We start from the raw sequence: 22,223 nt of genomic DNA, 5'->3' as shown, positions 1-22,223 counted from the left end.
GTACCTACTAAGTGCCATGCACTTTTCTAGGTTTAGAAGATATGACCAGGAAGAAGTCTATGTTGCTGCTTCCTGTCAGCCATACTGAATCGATCGCTCTTTCAAATACCTGGGCTTTTTCCCTTCATCTGGAATTTTGTGCATTGTTTTTCTCTAGTAGTGGCCTCTACCCCCATGCAAATTTTCATATAATCCCACCACCCTTCAAAATTCAGCAATAATTATCACCTGTTCTGTTTTTAATCAACCCTCCCCTAACCTTACACTTCCTCCCAGACTTAGGCCTAAAACTAAGTGGGACTCAAACTTTAGCCCTGACCCCAATCCTAACTCAATCCAGTTCTCACTGCCTTGCTAACTCTGTCTTCAGCTGAGACCTGGGCCTCACTCTGACACCAGCACAACCTTAGCCCCAACCCCAGTCCTTGGCTACATCAGCTAGCTGAGGACACACATGGCTCTCAGTGACATGATGGGGATGAAGTCCAGCACTCCAGCCCCAGGAGTCCAGCACTGCAGCAGCCAGGAGGCCATCCTCCTCAGTAAGCAGCTGCACTGTGATTATCAGGGGCTGCAGGTTGGCCAGTTTGAGAGAAATCTACCCAGACCTCTTACTTGTTTTCTGTGTACGTACACTGGGTAAATCACTAAATCTCTGTCTCAATAATGTCATCTGTAAAATGAAAGAAAAATTAATTTTGTCACAGTTTTTCAATGAACCTGTCATGATCAAAATAGCAGAGAACATGATAGGCTCTTGCATGGTTAGCTGAATCTGCTTCCTTGATGTACTTGGGTTCCCACTGAGGTCTTGGTCTTCTCTTGTAACCCTAAGGGTCTTACTCTCAGTGATCATTCCATATGAGAAACCTAGTATGTTTTATATGGAGCTATTGTTATCCTGGGAACTTGGTAGATGATACTTTATTTAAGTGAAGAGGATAGTACTCTTTGTTTCTTAGAACTATATAGAATCTTGAACTTAAAAATTTATTTTCTACTGTGTAAATTTCGATAAACACCAGTAAAAGCAAATGATCCCAGTACTTTAGGATTTTGATGAAAAGCATAGAAACTATATTTTAATTTGAGGTAAAACTGTTACTGCAGTGTTTAGGATGTAGTGTGCTATATCCCCACACTAGAGATATGTTTATTAAAATCTCAGTCATGACATAGCTTATTCATTTAGGTGGCATATATTTTTGTGGGAGTTACTTCTAGGTATTTTATGATTTTGTTTTTGTTACTATTGGCAATGGAGTCATTTTTCCATGTGCCTTCCAACTGCCATGCTTTTATACAATTAGCTGTGGCCATCATTTCAGTAATCTATCTTATTGATTTCAACAGTTTTTCATTTAGTTGTTTTGGACATCCTAAGCATTTAATTAGGTCACCTGAAAGCAACAAACTTTACTCCTCATTCAATAACTATACCTTGTAGCTAGATGCAGTGGTGCATGCCTATATAACCCTAGTGACAGGAGGCTGAGGAGTAAGGATGGCAAGTTCCAGGCCAGCCTCAGCAACTTAGACCCATCTCAAAATATAAAGATAAAAAGGGCTGGGGATGTAGCTCAGTGGTAGAGCACTCCTAGGTTCAATCCCTATCCCCCTCCTGCCTCAAACAAACAAACAAAAACAAACAATAATAACACCTTGAATTTCTGTTTTATATCTTTGGAGTTCATCAGAACTTCAGGAGAACATTAAATAATAATGGCAATTGTGGGCATCTTTACATCATTACTGATTTTAATGGAACTTGTTCTTGTTTGCCATTAAGAATGATGTTGACCATTTTCGGTTATTATTTCCTAGCTTTATTGCATGTGGCTAAACAGGAAAGCCATGTGACCTTCACTTTTGGAATTACTGTTGTGTGTGTGTGTGTGTGTGTGTGTGTATGCGCGTGCTCGTGCGCATGTCCGCACACATGCACAATGCCATGTATTTTTTGGAGATGGTTTTATGAATGCTCTAAAAGATAGCACATGTTATATTTGTAAGGGTCAATATTGTCTACTAGCTTTAATATTACTAATCTTATTTATCCAAATTCTCCATGTCATCACTTCTGGTCTAAGTGAACTATCAGATTTAGATAAATCTGTGTTCACATTACACACACGTACATTGTGATCTTGTCATTTTCTCCCTCCTGTTCTAACAGGTTTTGCTTTATATTATTTGATATTAGGTTAATTGGTGCATAAAGGGATCAATTACTGCTATATCTTCATTGTGCCAGTTTCCAGTTTTTCAACAGAAATAATATAGAATGAATAATATAAACAGTCTATTTCCCCTCCTTAATTGCTTTTGTCCTCAAGCCTACTTTGCTAGAAATTAATATTATCTCTCCTGCTTTTCATTTTATTCTGTTTAATAACTCTTTGTCCTTCCTTTTACTTTTAACTTCAACACTTTTAAGTATGTTTCTTAGAGGTGGCAGATATTTGGACTTAATTTTTTACTCCCATTTGAGAATCTTTGTGTCCCAATAAGGAAATTTAAATCACTTATATTTATTGTCTCATAGAACATTTTGCTCATTTATGTTCTGTTTAATTTGTCCCCCTGCCCCCTGTTTGCAGTTTTCTCTTGACATATTATATTGATCTTTCTGCTATTCTGCTGGTCTGTGATAAGAATTTTTCTTACCCCAGTGCCTGACAGCCTAATATTCAGAGCAGATGGAACACACACACAAAAAAAAACATCAGCTTGCTTGGACACTAAAACTTTCTTCATTTCTTTTCTTGTCTTTTTGGTTTTACTAGTTGGGCTGGTTTTAATAGTTGATTCAATGAAACATCACTACATAGTTGTTTTGCGGTAGTTATGTTATCTGAATGAGCATAGAAACAGTGGCAAAGACAAATGGATATTTCCATGTGTTAGGGATTTTTTAATTAGTAGAAAGATAGTGTAGAAGTGACATTTTCCTCCCTCTTGCCATAAACATGAGGGCCTTTTGCTTTATTATGTTTGGAGTACAGCAGTCATGGGCCACTTCATCACATGCTTCTGTTCAATATCACAGACGTGTACTTAGTGGAACTTCCTCTCAGAGTTGTCCATGATTGATTCTTGGCATTAGTTGTCAGTATTTATAAGACATTTTTATCTTCTTTTGTGTCTTAAGGAGGGGAATATTGGAAAGGGGTTCATCAGAGACTCCTAGGTGGAGGCCTTGGATTTGGAGGTCTGCCATGCTTTTAATTGACATGGCCCCTAGAGGAACTAGTTATTACACTTTAGTATTTTAGGTCTTTAGCCTTTGATCCTAGATCCAAATGAGATTTGTGGGTATTATTCTTCATGTGGGAAAATATTAACAATATGATCAATAACTAATACATATCCTAAATAGCAAACAGTAACATAACAACATATTAAATTGGATAGTGTAGACAGGTAGTTTAGAACATATATTTTGGACCAAGGTATGAACCCTGATCTGTCACTTTAATAGCTTTATGAAACAATATCAGGTAAGTTACTTAACAGTTCAGCTTTTAATCTGTAAAATTAAATTACTTCATAGGGCTTTTGTGGGAGCCAGAGGATGGGAAGCAAGTGAAGTCATCAGCCAAGGGCCTGGCTCACAGGTGCTCGAATATTTGTCATCTGTTATTATTATTTTTAATATTATAGAAAACATTCTCAGAGTTTCCTAATGTAGTTTTCTTGATAAGGAGATATTGTTTTGATTTTTTTTATATTTATTTTTTAGTTTTCGGTGGACACAACATCTTTATTTTATTTTTCTTGTGGTGCTGAGGATCAAACCCAGCGCCCCACGCATGCCAGGTGAGCGCGCTACCACTTGAGCCACATCCCCAGCCCTTAATTTTTTTTTTTTAAATGGATACCTACTGTAAGCAGTTAAACTTAAGAGTTAATTGTATACAGGCCAGGATCTAATTCCCAAGAGAACAAGAGGTCACTGATTTTCCCCTGTCTTTTTAGGGTTGGAACCCACTATTTCGAAAACCATCGAGTAAAGGTCATTGAGCTGAGCTGGACAGGTGACAACTCTAAGTAGAGAAAGCATGCTTGTAACTCAGCAGGACTTTCAGTTACTCAAGAATTCTTCCAAGTCCTTCATACTGGGCAATTATCTAGGGACATGGCATCTTTGTCTTGAGAAGGGAGCATGCTTGCTTAGATGAAGTTTTATCACAAAACGTGTGATTTCCGCAGTGCAGGATGAAGCTATTGTTAATTGGACGTTTTTCCATAAATTCTCTGTTTCAAAGAAAGTATCTTAGCCACCTGGCACTTGTGTCACTCAAACTGAGTTGATAGGACTGGTTAATGTAACACATTAGGAAAACAATTTCTTTGCCTACAAATCCAAATATGCCACCTTGAAAGAATTAGTTTGTTTGATGTGTTTTAACTGCCTATTTTCTTAAACCCTTGAATAATGATATCCCAATTATTGATAGTTAACAAAATAATGATAATGAGAACAACAATGAAAATAATTACAACCTCAGTGATGGCTGACCCTTACTAAGTCTACAACATGGGCCAGGCATTTTCTCAATGATTTATAGTCATAATTTAATATTCATGGCAATCTATGAAGCAGGTGCTATGATTGGTTCACTTTTATAGATGAGCAGATTAAGCAAATTGCCTAAGATGGTATTGCTAGAAAGCTGTGGAGAAGAGATTCGATCCAGGCATTATCATGCTAGACCCTGGGTTCTTAAACTATATTTCTCTCTATTAATTTCTCACCTCCCCCACTTATATTCTCATGCATATAGTTTCAATTATCAACTATGTGAAATCACTGTTGGCCAGGTGTGTGGAACCACTTCTCATTACTGGCCCCCTCCCCACCCCCGCCAAGTCTATCAGGAAGAGAAAATAAAGAAAAGGCCATTTGGGATTTTGGCTGAATATGTCTACTTCATGCCTGTGTTTTTAGGGTTGGAAATAGTGGGTTCCACATTTATAGCTTGCTTTATAATTTCAAAGCGGATTTTCTCTCTGCTAATTCATTTGATCTTTAAAAGAGCCATGTGAGGAGAATGGGACTGTTATTTTAAAGATGATGAAACCGACAATCAAAGAGGTTACAGAGTGTTTTAAAGGCCACATAGATCACCGGAGGAAACTTTGGGACTGTTTGTAATGTTGATAGAAAGACTAAAACATTTACTTAATATTTACCATGTGCCAAGTACCATGCTAATCATACCAACTTATCAGTTCATTTAACCATAGATGTGAAACCACGTGGCTAAGGTGACAAAGCCAGGGTCTCAAACCCAGAGTTTCAAATTGAGTCTAATTTCTATTTTACTTGCAAAAATGTGAATTTTCTTTAAAGACATATAAGGGAGACTTTATCCACTTTTAAATACCTTTAGGTGGAAAATATTAATTATGATAATAATATGTCAGTGTACGCTATGGAAACACTCTACTATTCATTTGCTCATTGAATCAATAAATATTTACCACCTACTGCATGCCAGGTACTGTCTTGTGTACAAGGAAAGACATATGAGATAAACATTGCTTTTCATGAAGCTTACAGTGTTTTGGGAGAAACAGAAAGCAATAACATAATCATACATTTATGAATACAAACAGTGCTCTATTTGTTTATATATAAAGAAATGTCTGGAGTGCTCTGAGAGTGTACAACAGACCTAGAGTTCTCTGACATCGCTGGAGGACTGAAGAAGGAATTCATGTTGGTATTGGGAATGGTCAGTATGGAATGGTAACTACAGAGAGAAACATTTTCTAGAGAAAGGAGAATGTGCACAGCATCTGAGATTTTGGGGGTTTTGAGGAACTGATGGAAGAGTAACTGGTTGGAATATATTCAGGGAGAAAAAGAATGCCTCAAGACAAGCTTGGAGAGGCAAAACCATGCAGACCTTATGAAGGATTTTGCTCTTTATCTAAGCTCAGGGGTAATCCATTGAAATGACAGGTAACTTGTATCTGAAAAGATCCCTTAGCGTTCAGTGAGAAGACTAATGGCAAGGGGCAAAGACAGAGGCAGGGAAACCAATCGGGAAGCTATTGTAGTAAGGTGGGCTATACAAGATGGCCCCTTGGATGGGGGAGAGTGGTGGAGATGGAGAAAGTGGATGGATTTAAGAAATTATTTAGGAGCCAAATTTGATAGGACTTATTTTGAATTACATACACGGAGTAATCAAGAGGAAGATGTTACTCGCTTGTGTAATATGCATCGTTTCATTTAATCAATACACTCTGGCTATTATATTTCCAATGCAAAGGTCAAGAAACAGATTCAGAATGTTTCTGGTCACTCCATTCATGGTCATTCAGCTCATCCACAGTAGGGCTAGAATTCAACCAGGTCGGCCTGAGTCTAAGTCTATGTTCTTGACGGCTGCCTCACTGGGGAATGGGAAGAGCTACATGACCAATGACAGGAAGAGGAGTCTTAAAAGCAGCAGTTAAGTGCAAAATATAATGGAGGAAATGGGCATCACTGGACTTTGAAAATATGCAATCCTCAAATCCACACTCTCAGGATGTCCATGTGTGTTTGCAGCTGGTGCTATTACTGTTCTTGTGAGATCAATGAGAAGAGGATTTGTCTGCAGTATGATTTGGTTTAATATCATTTTTATAGATAAATAACACATGTTCACTTTATAAAAATGAAAATGAACACAGAAGAAAAAAGAAAAAAAAAAAAGAAAGAAAGAAAATTTCCTGTTAACCGACCACTATGGGAAAATGAAAATGTTTGCTTGATTTTAATGAAATGATGCCATACTCTGTGACTAACCATCACTACTTATTAGAAAGATTACTAGACACCCCATTCTAGACTCCATTTTGACTTTAGGGAACATTAGCCTCTAGGGTTCTAGTCTTTTCTATAAAATGGGATGAAACTTGGGCCCTATTTAATGACCATAGTCTTTTTGAGCCTAAGTCAGAGTATGACAGTGCTAGGCACATTATCATCAGCATGGTGTAGGAGTGGAAATCACAGCTACTGTTTGTCAATAGAATTACTGGCCTCTTCATCTTTAAAGGACTCAGGTTCCCCATTGGTGTAGCGGGAGGAATGAGCGTGATCTCACAGGGCCTATGGAGGATGAGCTCACTGGTGTGTGGAGCACTGGTGGGGCCTAGTATCCACACACAGGTAGCAGGAAAAACAATCTCCAAAAGCACAGGGCAGGGCAGCACTTTGCTGCATGCTCATGCTCTGGGGGAAGCGATCATGGAGAGCCCACTAGCTCTTCTGGCCTGTGCTTCTCCACCTGCTGAGCTACATTTTTCTGGGCACTTGCTATATGAAGAAGTATAACTGCCACGTCAATGATCATAGAAGCACAATTCACAATAGCTAGACTGTGGAACCAACCTAGATGCCCTTCAATAGATGAATGGATAAAAAAAAATGTGGCATCTATACACAATGGAATATTACGCAGCACTAAAAAATGACAAAATCATAGAATTTGCAGGGAAATGGATTGCATTAGAACAGATTATGCTAAGCGAAACTAGCCAATCCTTAAAAAACAAATGCCAAAATGTGTTCTTTGATATAAAGAGAGCAACTAAGAACAGAACAGGGAGGAAGAGCATGAGGAAAAAATTAACACTAAACAGAGATGAGTGGGGGGAGAGAAAGGGAGAGAGAAGGGAAAGCATATGGAAATGGTAGGAGACCCTCAATGTTACACAAAATTACATAGAAGAGGTTGTGAGGGGAAAGGGGGGGAAACAAGGGAGAGAATTGAACAACAGCAGATGAGGTAGAGAGGGAAGATGGGAGGGGAGGGAAGGGGGGATAGTAGGGGATAGGAAAGGTGGCAGAATACAACAGTCACTAATATGCCATTATGTAAAAACGCGAGTGTGTAAACGATGTGATACTGCAATTTGTATTTGGGGTAAAAATGGGAGTTCATAACCCAATTGAGTCAAATGTCTGAAAGATGATATATCATGGGCTTTGTAATGTTTTGAACAACCAATAAAAAAAAAGAAAGAAGCGTAACTAAGACTCTAAAGGAACAAACAGTGCAGTGTGGGGGACGCTAATCAGAGAACTCCAACACAATTTAACCAGAGTGGGAATGCAATGAGCAAAGGGCTGTGGGGTTCTTAGGGGAGGGAGAAATAGGGGAGTGATTTGATTTGCCCTGGAGCAGTCCTGGGAAGACTTCATAGAAGCCTTCATCTGTATCAGGCCTGGCAGGCTGCGTGGAATTTGCTAGGTGGAGAAATGGGCATGATCCTCAGCCTGTGGCCTGTGTGCTAGGGAAGAATTTTTTTTTTTTTTTTGGTTTTGTAATTGATAGCCCACAAAACCCTCAGGATGCTATGGCTACTTTCGAAATCTGAGGCTGGAGTAGAAGAAGCTGGGGTGAGTTCAGAAGTCTGGGCAGTCCTTAGGCTTCCTTTTCTGCATCCCATGTGCATCCCCCAATAGCTGGCAGCTCCCCAGTGTGCTAAGAGCCTTCCCTCCTCGAGGTCTCCTTTCCTATTTGACATACTCACATGGTTCCCTGCCTCTCTTCTCCCACCTATACCTACTTGCCAGGAGGAGGGGATCAGAGACGAATGGTTCGCCCTATAGTGCAGTTTGTGCAGTTTAAGTTGCTGTAATTCCTTTCCCAGGGGCAGTTGCTTTACATCTCTTGCCTGCTTTTCTTCTTCTTCTTTTTGAATGAACCACTTTAATTCTAGCATCTCATTCAATCTTCTGACCCCTGATTGTATACTTAATAGCTTTTGACCCCCAGAGACGGAAGCATGCTATTTGGCTAGTGCAGTGTTGTACTAACTGTTGTGGTGTAGTGGTACCAGGTTCATTTCCCAGGTGCTCACAGACTCCCCGCTCCCTGCCATACTTTTGTAGCCTTATTACCTCTTCTACTTAGCAGACCTGCCTGGTCTGAAGATATTTGCACTTGTGACCCTCTCTTTCAGATTTTATTCTTTCTTGACAATTCAATTGAGAAATTATAGCAGCCACTTCTATCATTATTTTCCTTCTCAGTGCTTTGCAATTTTAAAAATTTCTCATACAGTCCTATCCACAAACACTGTACAGACTTGGACCTTAGTATTGAACAACATACTACAAGTGTTCAAGGATTTCCTATTTACTGGGGAGGAGGTCAGGGCATAACACCTATTAACAGGTTATTTATCACATGCTTATAAAATGTGGACAAAGGTTACTGTTTTCTTAAAATAAGACGCAACCAAACAATGTATGATGATTTTAATTGATTCTTACATGAATGGATGCAATCAGTTATTTAGCTGACAATGCTTACCTTTCTGACATTTGAAGGGGGAGCTTATTGAACTCAGCTGCTAACACATCACATCAGCAGGACTAAAAAGCATGTATCTGTGGAGGGGGATGGGGAAAGGCAGATGGGACTATCCTAGGAATGGAAGCATTCCCACTCCTTAGATGGGTGTAGATTTGTGTCTACACCTTGGCTGTATAGGGAGATGGATGAGTAATGTGGTCGGCAGCATGAATTGGGTGTCTGATTCAGCTTACCAGTGCTGGCCTCCTCCTTTGAGCCCCTCGCCCCAACTCTGATTTTGTAGAGAGGGCTTCTCTGCTCAGGATTACACATCCCCACCTCTGACCTGGTCATTATTCCCAATTATCATCCATCTGAAATAGCCAGCCAGGGTTTTAGCAGGCGCACATCAAGGATCACAAAAGGAACTTGGATTATAAGGAATAAAAAAAATATGTCCAACATGTGGCATCATTAAGGAACTCTGGCTAAGACACGTTGTTTATAGTCAGCAGTTGTCTGGAAAATAGATGTTTACTTATAGTAAGTATATTAAGATCTTTGCCATTAGGCAATATATATCCTGCATTTTGTCTTCTCTTACAGAAAACTGCATTGGTACAAACCCTTAATTAGCAATTCTTGCGGCAAGGAAAAATATCGAACACCAAAACTCTTCTTTGTTGGCATTTCTGCTTATTAAAGAGAAGGGATGGGGGACACCAAGTCGGGAAACTTTCTGTGGAAAGATGGCCTTAAAAAAAAAAAAGTATGTCCCACTTAAAACTGTAAGTGAAATTTGCTAAATAAAGATTACAGTACTTGCAGAAAAATGTCCCTGATATTAGCAAGAAGTGAAACACACTGAGTTTCCCTGAACCATGCAATTTCTGATGAAACAGTGTATTTTCATATGACTAGATGAGTTCTTTGCAGATTCTCTCAGGTCTCTCTTGAGTTTCTTTAGAAGGTGATGACACTAGATTTTTCTGATGCATATCAGGATATGGACAACTCTTTTGGAAAATGAGCCAGGCATCACAAGACTCGCTTCCTATTTTTTCTTTCAACACATTATACTTTTTTGGCCTGTATGGTCTTAGCAAACAGACTTGTGCCCAACATGGCATCCATATTAATGGATATTCCTAATCTTGTAAAGTTCTGAATAGCACTGCATCCTAGTTATCCATTAATTTAAGACAAACTGGGCCAACAGGTAAGCAAGTGTACTCCACAATCTGAGCAGCCCTCCTCAGCATAGGCATGATCTTGGGCAACCTTTTCTAAATCTTGGTTCCCTTATATGTAAAGTAGCCTTGTTATAAGAATTCCATGAAAAACATATATGAAGCACCTAGCACCGATTCTAGCAGATAATCAATCAATGTTATCTATTAGGGTGAAATATTCAGCTAGGTACCAAGATTCCTTAGTACCTTTAAAGCCTGCATAATGGCAGGTGGCAGAAGCTGCCCTGATTCTGTACCCACTGGCCCTTACTCACTAATATGCCTTTGGTGAGTAAATGAAGGAATGAAGGACTGCCATAATTAGCCTTTATATTTTAACTCCCAGCTTTACCAGTTTAACCAATCAACTCATTTTGCCATATCACACTTTAGTCTTCTCTACCTTCTTATAATCAGAAGCAGGAACAACTGTTACCTGTGCATCAAGAGAGCTTTCTGGAATCAAATCAGCAAATACTTATTGATGGCAAGACAGGTGAGCAGAGTGAGGTCAGGAAAGAGAGTTCTCAGGCTGGTTTCTAGAACACAGCTCTGCAAATGTATACAACACAGTAAAAATCTGGATCAATGGTTTGTTTTATTATTTGTTTTTAATATTAAATGATCTGATGACATAATATGAGTCCTTATGTTCTGTTCTCATCTTTAATCTCATTGCATGCCAAGCACCCACTTCATAAATATGCTCACCTGAAACATTCAGACCTGCTGCCACCGCAAGAAAGTCCAGTCTTTCTCAGTTGGTGCCAAGGGATCTCAAAATGCTTTGGGGAGCTTGTTAGATTAACTTCCTCACACTTTTTTGCCCCCCCCCTACTCAAAATATGAGTATTTGCAATTCTGAGCAGACCTGAGGAGAGATGGACTGTACCAATGCTTCTGTAATCTATTTTTCATTTCTGAAATAGTGCACCTTGCTTTTCCTCTTATAGTATATCACTATTTGCTTGGTTTCGCAGAACTGTTTTAATAAGAAAGTTTCATGAATATCCTGGGATTATAGTCTTTAAATGAACTTTCATGCCCATGATATAAGCCCTTTGGGTTCAAAACTATCCCACTTAAAAGCATCCGCTTATAACCACCAGCTGCTGGTTCTTTTCTCATAATACTCATGAGTGCACACACTGATACACACAGATATACGTGCATGCTTGTGCATGTGCACACACACACCTTCACAGGCACTATATATGTGCAAACACCAAGAAGGGACAATGTATTGTAAAAATCGTCCTGTCGAGTTTGTGATCTAGAGTGAGTTACTGAGTGCTGATAAGTAAAGGAAGTGCAACCAGACAGTTTAATCCCCCAATTTCCTGTCTTCTAATCAGCCCCTGATTCTTTTGGTTCTAAATTAGAAACATTCCTGACAATATTCAGGACAGGTGAAGGAAAATCAACTAGAAAATAAGACAAAGCATTTATTTCTCTGTCTAAAGTTCACAGGAGAAATATGAGCAACGGAAATCCAGATTTTAAAAAGATAGTAGTCGTACATAGGCTAGTTTAGGTAACCAATCACATTTCACTCTGGGATCATAATTAGATTTAAAGAAAAAAAAAAGGAACATAGTTTAATGTATTTGCTTCTCCCTAAGAATAGTAAATGCTATTTTAAAGGATGGAGTACAGGGCCAACCTAAAATAAAATGATAAGGATAACTTCTTAATGTATGGGGGAAAAAAAAAGGAAAACTCTATCTCATTCAGATTTCACTCAGAATTGATTATTTTTAGTTCTGTGAGAGAATAATGCTTAAAGTAGATGGAAACCTTTGAAGTTAATGCATATTCTTAGAAACTAATATAGTTACACATATTTACAATGGTGGATAAAATTTAAAGATTGTGCATTTTAAAATAAGCTCAGATAGAGCCACTGCACTCTGCAAGAAATACTTAAAAATAAAGTGTGCAAATATATGAAATGCAAGGTATATAAATATATTTGCCATGGATTCTTTTAAAAATCTATCAGGTGCTGAGAATATGATACGCTTTATTATTTCCTGAATCTCTTCTTTTTGAGTCTTTTCATTTATAGCCATTGCAGCAATTTCCACGTTATTTTCATCATTATCATGAAAGAGTGTAAGTTTCTAGACAAATTTTTATTAGGCAAAGTCTTCAAAGGAATATTGAAAAAAGCCATTTAACAAAAGTTGTTCAGTTGAGAATTAACATTTTAAAAATTAAAGTGGTAAATACAAATTAAGATGTGAACAACAACAGAAGGTTTTCATGAAATATGGGTTCTGAATTTTATGTCTGCAGCACTTAAGGTTGCCAATCATTTGGCAAGTAGGCTGAAGCTGAGGTTTTTTAATTTATTTTTTATTTTTTTAATTGTCGAAAACAGTAAGACAGTATTTTGTAGAAGGATCTTGCTAATTTTCACATGTATACTTTAAAAATGAACATGTACAACACAAGGCACAGCATATCCCTCTTGCCCAAGTATTTTCCTGGTATACAAAGTTTGAATTGTAAAAATACAAATCAGGTGACAAACAATTATTGATTGGAAAATTATATGTCAATTTCTAAAGTGAAATGCTCCCATAATCAGTGCTTGGGGACCTGGCAGGGGGGGGAAGCGGGTTTTAGAGTGATTTAGTAGCCTTCATTCCATAGTCACCACGAGTTTTTAAGTTGAATGTCAGAAGAAAGACAAGTGTATTTTGGGATTCACACAAAATTCTCCCATAGACTAAATCAATTACAAAGAGGAGAGTGTTTGTTCTGCCTTCGTGTTGGTGCTGTGTGGGTAGAATGGAGGTAATTCCACTGGACAGAATTAAATTTTGAAGCCTAGACACGCATCCGGGGTGCTCCCATCTCATTTGGAATAGAGAAAAATTTCATGAGGGTTTTCTTTAGTTTACGATGGGAAGGTTTCAACTAGAGATGTCACAACATATCTAGATTAAGTTGATACGTAATATCTATTTCTTGATTTGCATGATTAAAGCATTAGAGAAGTGGCTCAGATATCAAAAGATTTCTCCTAAGTGGCAGCGCCAAAGGTAATTACTGTTAAAATGTACATGCTCGAACCCTGGTCGCTTGTTAACTTCTAAGTTGTTTACCACTCCAGGGGTTTTAATAAAAGTTTTCATTTGACTTTAGGATATCAAGAGACCTATCTTGCTTCATTTGGATGTAATAAGTGGATGTATCATTTCTTATATCCCACGTCCCTCAAGACAACATTAGGTTCAGCCAAAAAAAACAGTGATAGAGGACAGAGATATTCCTTCTCCGTATTTCACATTATAAAATAAGTATTTCTCAAACAAAAGTCATTGCTTTAAGACAAAGCTAAAATTTATGCTTAAAAAGAATTAAAGATTGATCTAGACAACCGACTCCCAGTTAGTTATCAAAAAGTGTGCTTAAAAACCAACTGTAAATGGGAGTTATGAGAGGGGGTGGGGATAGAGAGGGAAAGAAAGAGAGGTTGTTATTCTCAGGCTTTTATTAACCAGTTTCTTTCATCCTAGTGTGTCTTTATTACTTAGAAAAATAAAAATGATCTGGGGCTCTATCCATTCTCACCTAAAATTCTGCAGTAGGTAACGACTGTCTACAACCTGGTCCAACATATGCCCCCAAACTAAAACAAACAAACTCATTTGCCATACAAATTGTTTACGATTCATTAAAAAGCAAAATTGCATATCCTGGAGCTGGCAGCTGAGGCCGAGCCTCCACGGGCGGAGGGGGTATTCACTGAGTTGCCTTTGTATGCTGGGACGACCACGCTGGAGGTTCCCACTATGAACCGGAGTCTGTGCAGCCAGATGACACATGAGGTAATTTTAAAGCTTTATTTGCCTTTAGTGTGAAACTCAGATCTTGTACTGTCCTTTGCTTAGAGAATCTTATCAGCCAGGGGGACGTTTAATTTTTTTTCCAGTTATTTGGGGAAAATTATTTGGGATAGTGAGATGGGGATGTGGAAGGAGAGGGCATGAGTGCTATTTAAGGAAAGAGATCTAAGAGAAAATGTGAAATGTGTATTATTTTAATTAGTCCTCTCCCCCTTCATCAAAGTCCTTCCTCAATTTCCCATCCATAGTGGGAAATTTACATTAGAGTTATTTGTAACTGGTAGATCTAAAACGCAATGGCATGTGGTCAACTTTAAGGGAAACAAACAAACAAACAAAAATCAATTTATCTCCTAGGATAACTTCTGTAAAGATTGCTCTGATTTCTCACCCTTTTCAAAGCAAAGCCCTAGAAGCAGAGAAGTAGAGAGAAACTTTTCTGCAATATGCAGCCTAAACAGCAGCATGTGAGCTTTCAGCATTGTTTATTTTTAGACAACTGCATTGCTAAATGTTTCCACCACTTTTATATGTTATATTCCCGGCGGTAAAACATCTGTAAAATAATTTTAAATGAAAAGCAACTTCCAAGTAAACTTTACAAAAAAGAAATGACAGTTTTCCAAGTTTTAAAAAAAGAAACATTTGGTGATCTTTGCAAGAAATGAAAAAGATGACACAATTTGCCATAAAAAGTAACAGTCTATAAAATCTAGGAGCTCTTGAAATGCAAGGAAGTAGAATCTTTCCCCAAGAATATGACATCAGCATAGTTTTTTTTTTTTAAGCTTACAACTTAGCCTGGAAAATAATAGCCAAACCAATCAGTATATTCATTTCTAGTGTTTAACAAGCTGCAGAAGGTAAAGCAATAGGCAACATTAGCACATACAAGTAAACCACTTTTTTTTTTTTTTGGCTAGCAGAAACGCTAATGGGAAAATAAATACCCTGAATAAAAGTTCAGGGTCGAAGTGGATAGTCTACCACTAGTCTCATTAGCCAAAAGCTGCATGTAACATTGTCCTGAAATCACTGGTAAAGTTTCTAAGGTCTAGTTAAGAAATTGCAAGTTAAAACGCACATGTACACACATACCCACAAACACTTTTACTCAAGTCCTTGGAATGGACACACTGTATCCCAAGAAGCAGCCGAATAGAATCCTGCTGGTAGTTCACTTTTAATTGTCTCTCAGTCCTCCGAATTCCTAAAACTTGCCAAAATGATACCACCATTGGTCCAGGAAGGGGAAGGGAGAACTCTTTCTGCAGCTCATACAGTGAAAGCAGCCATGCCCTGTTTTGTAATTCCATTCGCCAGTCTCCCCCTTCAACATTACTCTCTCTGTCTTTTTTTTTTTTTTTTTTAAACTGATATCTATGTGAAATGAGCTGAAGTTCACGGTCCAGTTAGGAACGGATAATACATTCATTGTCCTGGCAGCAAACTTTTTTTTCACTCCCTGGAAGAATTCACGCTTGCCGCAAGAATAATAATTACGGAAAACTAGAAATGCACTGCTAACGAATTAATCCTTAACGGACACCACCCTAACGAGGGCAGTAATGATTTGAGGACTCTCTTCCTCACAGGACCTGCCTCTCCTGTGACAATGAGCTATTGTGCATCCTCCCAACCCACTCTACCTCTTATAGATCCAAGAAGTCAAAGGTTGTCTGGCCTGGTTGACCATGACATGTGAGTTAACTCATTCTTCGGGCGCATGATAGAACTTTATTAAAACTTTATTTGTATCCACAGTAACTAAAAAGATAGGATGTGTGGGTCTTTTCCACTCAGAGCTAGAGTTCATAAGAGAACTCTGACATAAATAAATGCAGAAAAGTTAGATGAGAGCTACTGGTTCCCTAATGGGAGGCAGGGAGTTGGGGGGGGGGACCCAGGGCAATTTCACAGGTGACTTCCAGCAACCCAATTACTGGGGCAAGACCAGGATTCACTCAGGGCTTGCTTCTCCCCAGTGCCCAACATGCATCCCAAGAAAATACCAAAGCCAAGGAAAACCACACACCCGCTAGTCCCTGAAAACAAAACTAAAGGGGCCGTGAAACTAGAGAAAGGGGCAAAAGCTGAGGGGGGCAGAAGAAACATTTCATTTTCTACCCCAAGACCGGCTTGGCTAAAAATACCCACACTTCCACCTTAAAACTTCTGATACTCTTTAAAAAAAAAAAAATAGCAACCTTCAAATACTGTCCCATGGAAAACAAGGGCAAGCATTGCTGAGAACTCAAGTTGCAGAGTGGCAGAGAGAGAGGGAGGGTGGCAAGAGGAAGCAGTGTGAGACTGCCTCACTGAAGAGTGTGAAAAAAATCAAATGTGAGTTTGATGAATGTGAGGTCTGGGACATTTTGTCAAAGAGGGAGGGAAAGTAGAAAAGGAAAAAAAAAAAAAAAAAAAAAAAAGGCAGTCCCCGCTGCCAACTCACCATCCACCAAGTTCTGGCCGAGATGTCGTAGCAGAGCTGCCATTTGATGGAGCCGTCGGAAGCTTTCCCTGCCATTACGCTGTCAGCAAGCTTCATCTGATGCTAACTCACGGGAGATAAGACACCTAATTGAGAAAACATTTGCAGTGGCATGTGGGGCAACATGTAGTCCGGTCCATACCATATGGAATCATGGGTAAAAAAAAATCTCCTTGACAATGAACCAATCTCTCACAGACCCAGTGGCAAGGTGAAGTGGAGATGAAAAGTCTTCTGCTGCTAGCACTGTCTCCTCTCTCCTTTTTAAAAAACAAGAGCCCACTGCTACACATCAAAGGGAGGTGGTTAAAATTAGGGCTTCATCACTCAGATGATTTTGGTCTGCAAGGTTTTTCCTTTCCTTCCAACAACCAATCCCCCCCCTCTTTTTTTTTTTTTTTTTTTAAGGAGAATAAAGAGATTTAATAGGACAAAGGCAGGTAGTGGACTGCGGAGGGAGATCGCCACAGGCTATTAGCCTAAAATTTCTGCTTGACAGATGGAACTGCTTAGAGACTATCATGCAATGTTTTGGGCTTTTTTTTTTTTTTTCCCCTACCCGCCCCCCCCTCGACTTTAAGTCTGATTCAGTATCTGTTTTTCACAGCCACTTTTTTCAAGAACGTGAGCTGTGCATTTAAAAAAAAAATGTTTAGTTCAGTTTTGCTGTCTTACACATCTCGGTTGGAAGCAAAGTGAAAAAGTCTAAAACTAAATCTGGGAAGAGCTGAACAGGTTTTCCAAGGAGTAAAAACAATTCCAGGGGGAAATATTTCTCCTTCTTTACCTTATTATTATTATTTTAAATTAAATTATTAGTTAATTTGGTTCTGAAAGGATTTGAATATGAGATGACAGCCTTCGAAGTCCTTTGATTTTTTTTTTTTGGATGTGTGTTTTCATGTGAGTAAATAAATACTGACATGTTACAAGTTGTATCTGAGGCAAGGCACACCCTATATTTTCTGTTGCCTTTAAAAAAATTAATTCTGATCTTCTCCATTCTTTGAAAATAATCGGTCATTATCCATTCAGTTTAACACAATTCAGGCTAAACTTGACATGGGTACCTCCTTAATCAGGGAAAATCACTTCTGATTTCCTTACTGTAACTCAGCCATTTTTTTTTAATAGGGATTTTTAACCACACGTTCTTTTTTTTTTTTAAGCATTAAAAAAAAAAATCAACCAACCGCAGTATGAACCTATCAATAAGAAGGGCTGTAAAAACAATTTTTTTTTTAAGTGAGAAAAACTCTAGACAACTGCTGAATTTCAACCATTTTATTCAGGATCAAGGGATGGGGGTGGGAAAGGAAGTAAAGAGAATGACTTGAACTTGTTATATTTTATTCCTTTAAACCAAGTGACATGAGAAACTGCAGAAATAGCTTTATAAGAGCTGCGTACCAAACATCTCCTATTTTTTTCTGAACATAAGCAATTCTTTGATCCCCAGGAACCTACCAGTGAAACTCTACAGCTCTTACATCAAGACCTTCAATGTGGGCACTTCAGAGCATGGGAGAATTTACCTACCACTATTTCTCAGAGTGATTGAACTGTGATTATTTTAAAACAGTTAAGCCGCTGACAGCCCAAGTATCCACTGAATTTTTTTCAATCCTATTTTTGACGAGCAAATATTTTGATAAACTGATTCAGATCATAAATTCTAAGTTCCAAAGAGGTTAAATTTGGTGGCTTTTTGCTTTCTTATTTCTGATCTCTTCCTTAGTAGGTATTATTTTACCCATTTAGCATCATGGTAGTATGGTAGATAGTTGTTTTGTCAAAAATAATTTCATTAAAGCAGATTTCATCCAGTTGCACCAGAAATGTTTTCTAATTTCAAGCCTGATGTGCCGAGCGCATCTAGGAGTAAACCACAAATAAAATAAATAAAACATTTTTTTTTTACTTTCTCAGCTCTCATTGTAATTGGATTTCTTCTCATAGTAAGAAGGTAGGAGTTGGTACTGAGAATTAATATCAGAAGTAAATATTGTTATCACTTTTAGCAAGCCTCTTTGTATTCTTTATCACCCTGGTTTCCACTCTCTTTTCAGAAGTGGCTGCGGTAGCACAGGAAATTTTAGTTACCTTTAGTGCCCCCTGAATGGCACATGGTCCTTCTACCAGACACTTGCCCGGGGCTTGCACGCCGGAACATCGATTGCCTTGTGCAATTGCAGTGTCATTAAAATGACTTGCCCTTTCTTCAGTTTTCCATCTAGAGAAAGATAAGGAAAGAAGTTGTAAATTTTATACAAAATGTAAAACAGCATCCCCCTAAAAAAAAAATGGAAAAGGAAAAAGAAGAAAAGAAATAAAGTTTAACATTCTATCTTTGAACCAGCCTGCAATTCCATATCATCCACTCTGACTTGCCTCTGACAAGTAGCCCAAAACCAAAATTTCCTTGCATTAGGGTCCCTTCAGCTTCCTCCTGGGGGCATATAGGCACATGGATATCTTGGACATCTGAGCCCACAGCTTTACAGTTTCTAAGTTTGTTCCACAGCAACCTGTGAGGTTGGTGGCGTCTCTTGTGAGAGCCGTGACGTTTCTGAGCCAGAACATCCTATGTATGCCCATTATTTATGAATGAATGGGGCGTAAAGTAAACTGGAGTCCAGATTTCACTTTGTGAGTGATGAAATACCAGGCAAGATGTTGCAGGAGATGGCACAGTAGTTTTGAACAAAGAAATGATAACTATGATTGGATAATAGTGTTTTAAATCCAGAACAATTAGGTGCATTTAACTTTATCATTGTTCTCTCTTCCCCATACCGCAATCAGTCCTTTCATAGTGTGGCCCGTTGTTAATAGCCTTAAAACAAGATTAAATAAAACATGTTAAATATTGCAATTATTGTGGGAAATAAAATTATTTGGTGAGCATAATGGGGAGCAATTCAAGCATTTAACATGATCCAGGAAACGCTACTCCAAACAATTGCATTTGCTTTATGCATTTTTCCCCTTTGATTGCTGACAGATGCCTTTTTGGAAACAAACATCTAAATGGTTTGCCTTCAGTCAGAAAAAAAAAATATAACAGAGAGCGGCTACATGTTTTGAATTTAACTCTTGTCATTTGAATATTTCTTCCCAGTGTACGTGAATGAATCTAAGGCAAAAACAGCGCTCCCCTCAAGAAATAAGCCTGTCAGGATTTGGCTTTCTTATTTCCTTTGAGCATGCATTATAAGAAGTGAGATGCTCTAGCCTTGGAGTCAGGTGGTCAGGAACAGAGGGATGATGGGGAGTATGACAAAGGGAACTGACTTCTCCTGATGTGACACCCTGGGCATGTCACTTTCCAGCCTCACTCTGGTCATCCTGGCCAATGGTCCCCCAGTGAAGAACCTCCTTTTGTTTAATGGGAAGAATATCAGAGAGCTCAGAGGATGGAGGATTCCCATCTGGGTCTTTCCTGCAGTGCATTTGGAAAAGACTTTGGAGATTCTGCCGCCAACAGGTGTACAATACCAAGGAGAGGTTTTGGTTTTTGTTATATGTCATTAAAAGGCAATATGTATTGGGATGTAAGTGTTTTTCATAGGCTGGAGAATAGAGCCATTGAGAGCACTGTTTCTGAAGTCTTATAGTCTGGCTCTGCTGGTTACTGTGTAACCTCTCCCAGATTACTTAACCTCTCTGATTCTGTGTCCCATACTAATCAGGAAAATAAAGACAATAGCATTTATTAAGTTTGCCTGTCTGTGCATATATATAATCACAGTTAAAAGCAAAAATATGCATCAAGTGACTGGTCCCTGATAGGTAATGAGTGTTCAATCAAAGATATCATATTGTTATTGATGTTTTGTTTTTATTAGACCCCTCTTGAGCAGAGGCCCCTGTCTTCCCTTCTGGCCCTTGAGATTCTTGAGGGCAGGGGCCATGTCTTACTCATCTGATTAACTATAAGATTCAAGTGCTGGGGAAATAGTAGGGGGCTCCCTCAGTGGTTTGCAAAAGCTAGTAAACAGGCACAGGACATTTAGTCAAGGTGAATTCAATTGCGTTCTTCTTATACGTGCCCAGACTTTTCTTTAATGCTGGCTCAAGCTGTTGCCCTTCTAGTATGTCATCTACCTTCCCAACTTAATGCCCCCAGTCCACAGGGACCTCGGGCTCCTTTGACTTCCTACTGCCTCCTTATCTGTATCATCCACTGGTGCTTTATAGAGACTGGCTGTATCACTACCTGTTTTTGATGAACATATGTCTTTTATTCATTCATCCATTAAATAGCAATTTTTGCAGTGCAGGCAATTAAATTTTTTTCCCTCCTTTTTAAGTTTTGTTTCCAGGACCCATGAAAATGTGAAACTCTAGAAGAGCAACTTGATTTTGAATGCAGCATACAGTTAACAGCTGATGTTCATTGATTGAGTGCTTCCTCTTGGGCAGGCACCGTTCCAAGAGCTTTATGTAATTTTTTCCAGGTAGGTTCCTATGAGGTAGGATCTATTATTAGCCTCATTTTACAAACAGGAAAACAGACTCCAGGAGGTGAAGTGACTTGTTTAGGGTTCCAGAGTTAGAGGTGGAAGGAAGCCCATGCCTAGGAAACATGAATCCAGAGCTTCACTTCTCTGGCATTGTCTGCTAAATCAAGAAAGGAGGGCAATCACAGGATTGAGCGCCTGCTATGCACCTTCTTTAAAGGTGATTCAAGGTATGATGTGCCACGCAACTTCTACAACGTCCCCAGGAGGTGGCGATTATTATTTTCAATTGGCAGGTCAGGGTCCAAAGGGCAGGAGCCTAAAGATCCGCACCAACCAAGAAGAGCATAGATTCAGCCCTGCATCTGCTTGATAAAAAAAAAGAAGAAAAATCCCATGCCTTTCCTCGTCTCCCAACCAGCTACAGCTAGCTCTCAGAAGATATTTTGTGTTTCTTTTGTACAGTTCAATGTTGGGCTCAACAGCTTTGAATAATCAGAATGTTAGAAGTGACGAAATTAGAAATGTACCCTATTGCTGAGGCTATAGAGGAGTTTAGGGTAATGAGTACCTGAGATTAAAAAAAAAAAGCCTGTACTGGATAGGGATTATCTACTGTTAACACCTAGATCTTTCCTCTAACTGTAGTCAGGTGGAAAATCCTAATGGTGTTCACGACATCACTATCTAACCCTACTAACTGACTCACGAGTCAGCCCTGGCGTGAGAGGAAGAATCATAGGAAGCCCCCAAGTGCCAAGCTCTTTGGTGGAATATTTATTCTTTTTTGATGAAAAAAATCTAGTCCTCTGGACAGGTACACATCATCACCAGGTGAGACTGTGGTGACTTAAATAAACAGGTGCACCAAGTCA

At 38.8% G+C, this 22,223-nt stretch overlaps 1 protein-coding gene and 1 long non-coding RNA gene across 7 annotated transcripts in view; one reads left to right on the top strand and one right to left on the bottom strand.

The window, feature by feature from the left end:
• Nfia (nuclear factor I A) overlaps window positions 1-16,958 on the bottom strand; it is a 561,296-nt gene extending 544,338 nt beyond the window's left edge. Inside the window, exon 1 of the mRNA XM_021726814.3 lies at window positions 16,847-16,958. Within this exon, the coding sequence (XP_021582489.1) occupies window positions 16,847-16,942 (96 nt within the window). The 5' untranslated portion in view covers window positions 16,943-16,958. The remainder of the gene's footprint in view (window positions 1-16,846) is intronic.
• Window positions 13,945-22,223, top strand: part of LOC110598217 (uncharacterized) — a 69,110-nt gene continuing 60,831 nt past the window's right edge. The window contains exons 1-2 of one of the 6 annotated variants that reach the window (XR_013427827.1): window positions 13,945-14,376; window positions 21,199-21,345. This is a non-coding gene — a long non-coding RNA (uncharacterized LOC110598217). The remainder of the gene's footprint in view (window positions 14,377-21,198; window positions 21,346-22,223) is intronic. The other 5 variants (XR_005735209.2, XR_013427828.1, XR_013427830.1 and 2 more) reach the window with 5 other exon arrangements.

Source organism: Ictidomys tridecemlineatus, chromosome 11, assembly GCF_052094955.1.
Source record: "Ictidomys tridecemlineatus isolate mIctTri1 chromosome 11, mIctTri1.hap1, whole genome shotgun sequence".
Taxonomy (NCBI): Eukaryota; Metazoa; Chordata; class Mammalia; order Rodentia; family Sciuridae; genus Ictidomys; species Ictidomys tridecemlineatus.
The sequence above is the reverse complement of the archived record's forward strand: the minus strand, read 5'-3'. Positions and strand labels throughout refer to the sequence as shown.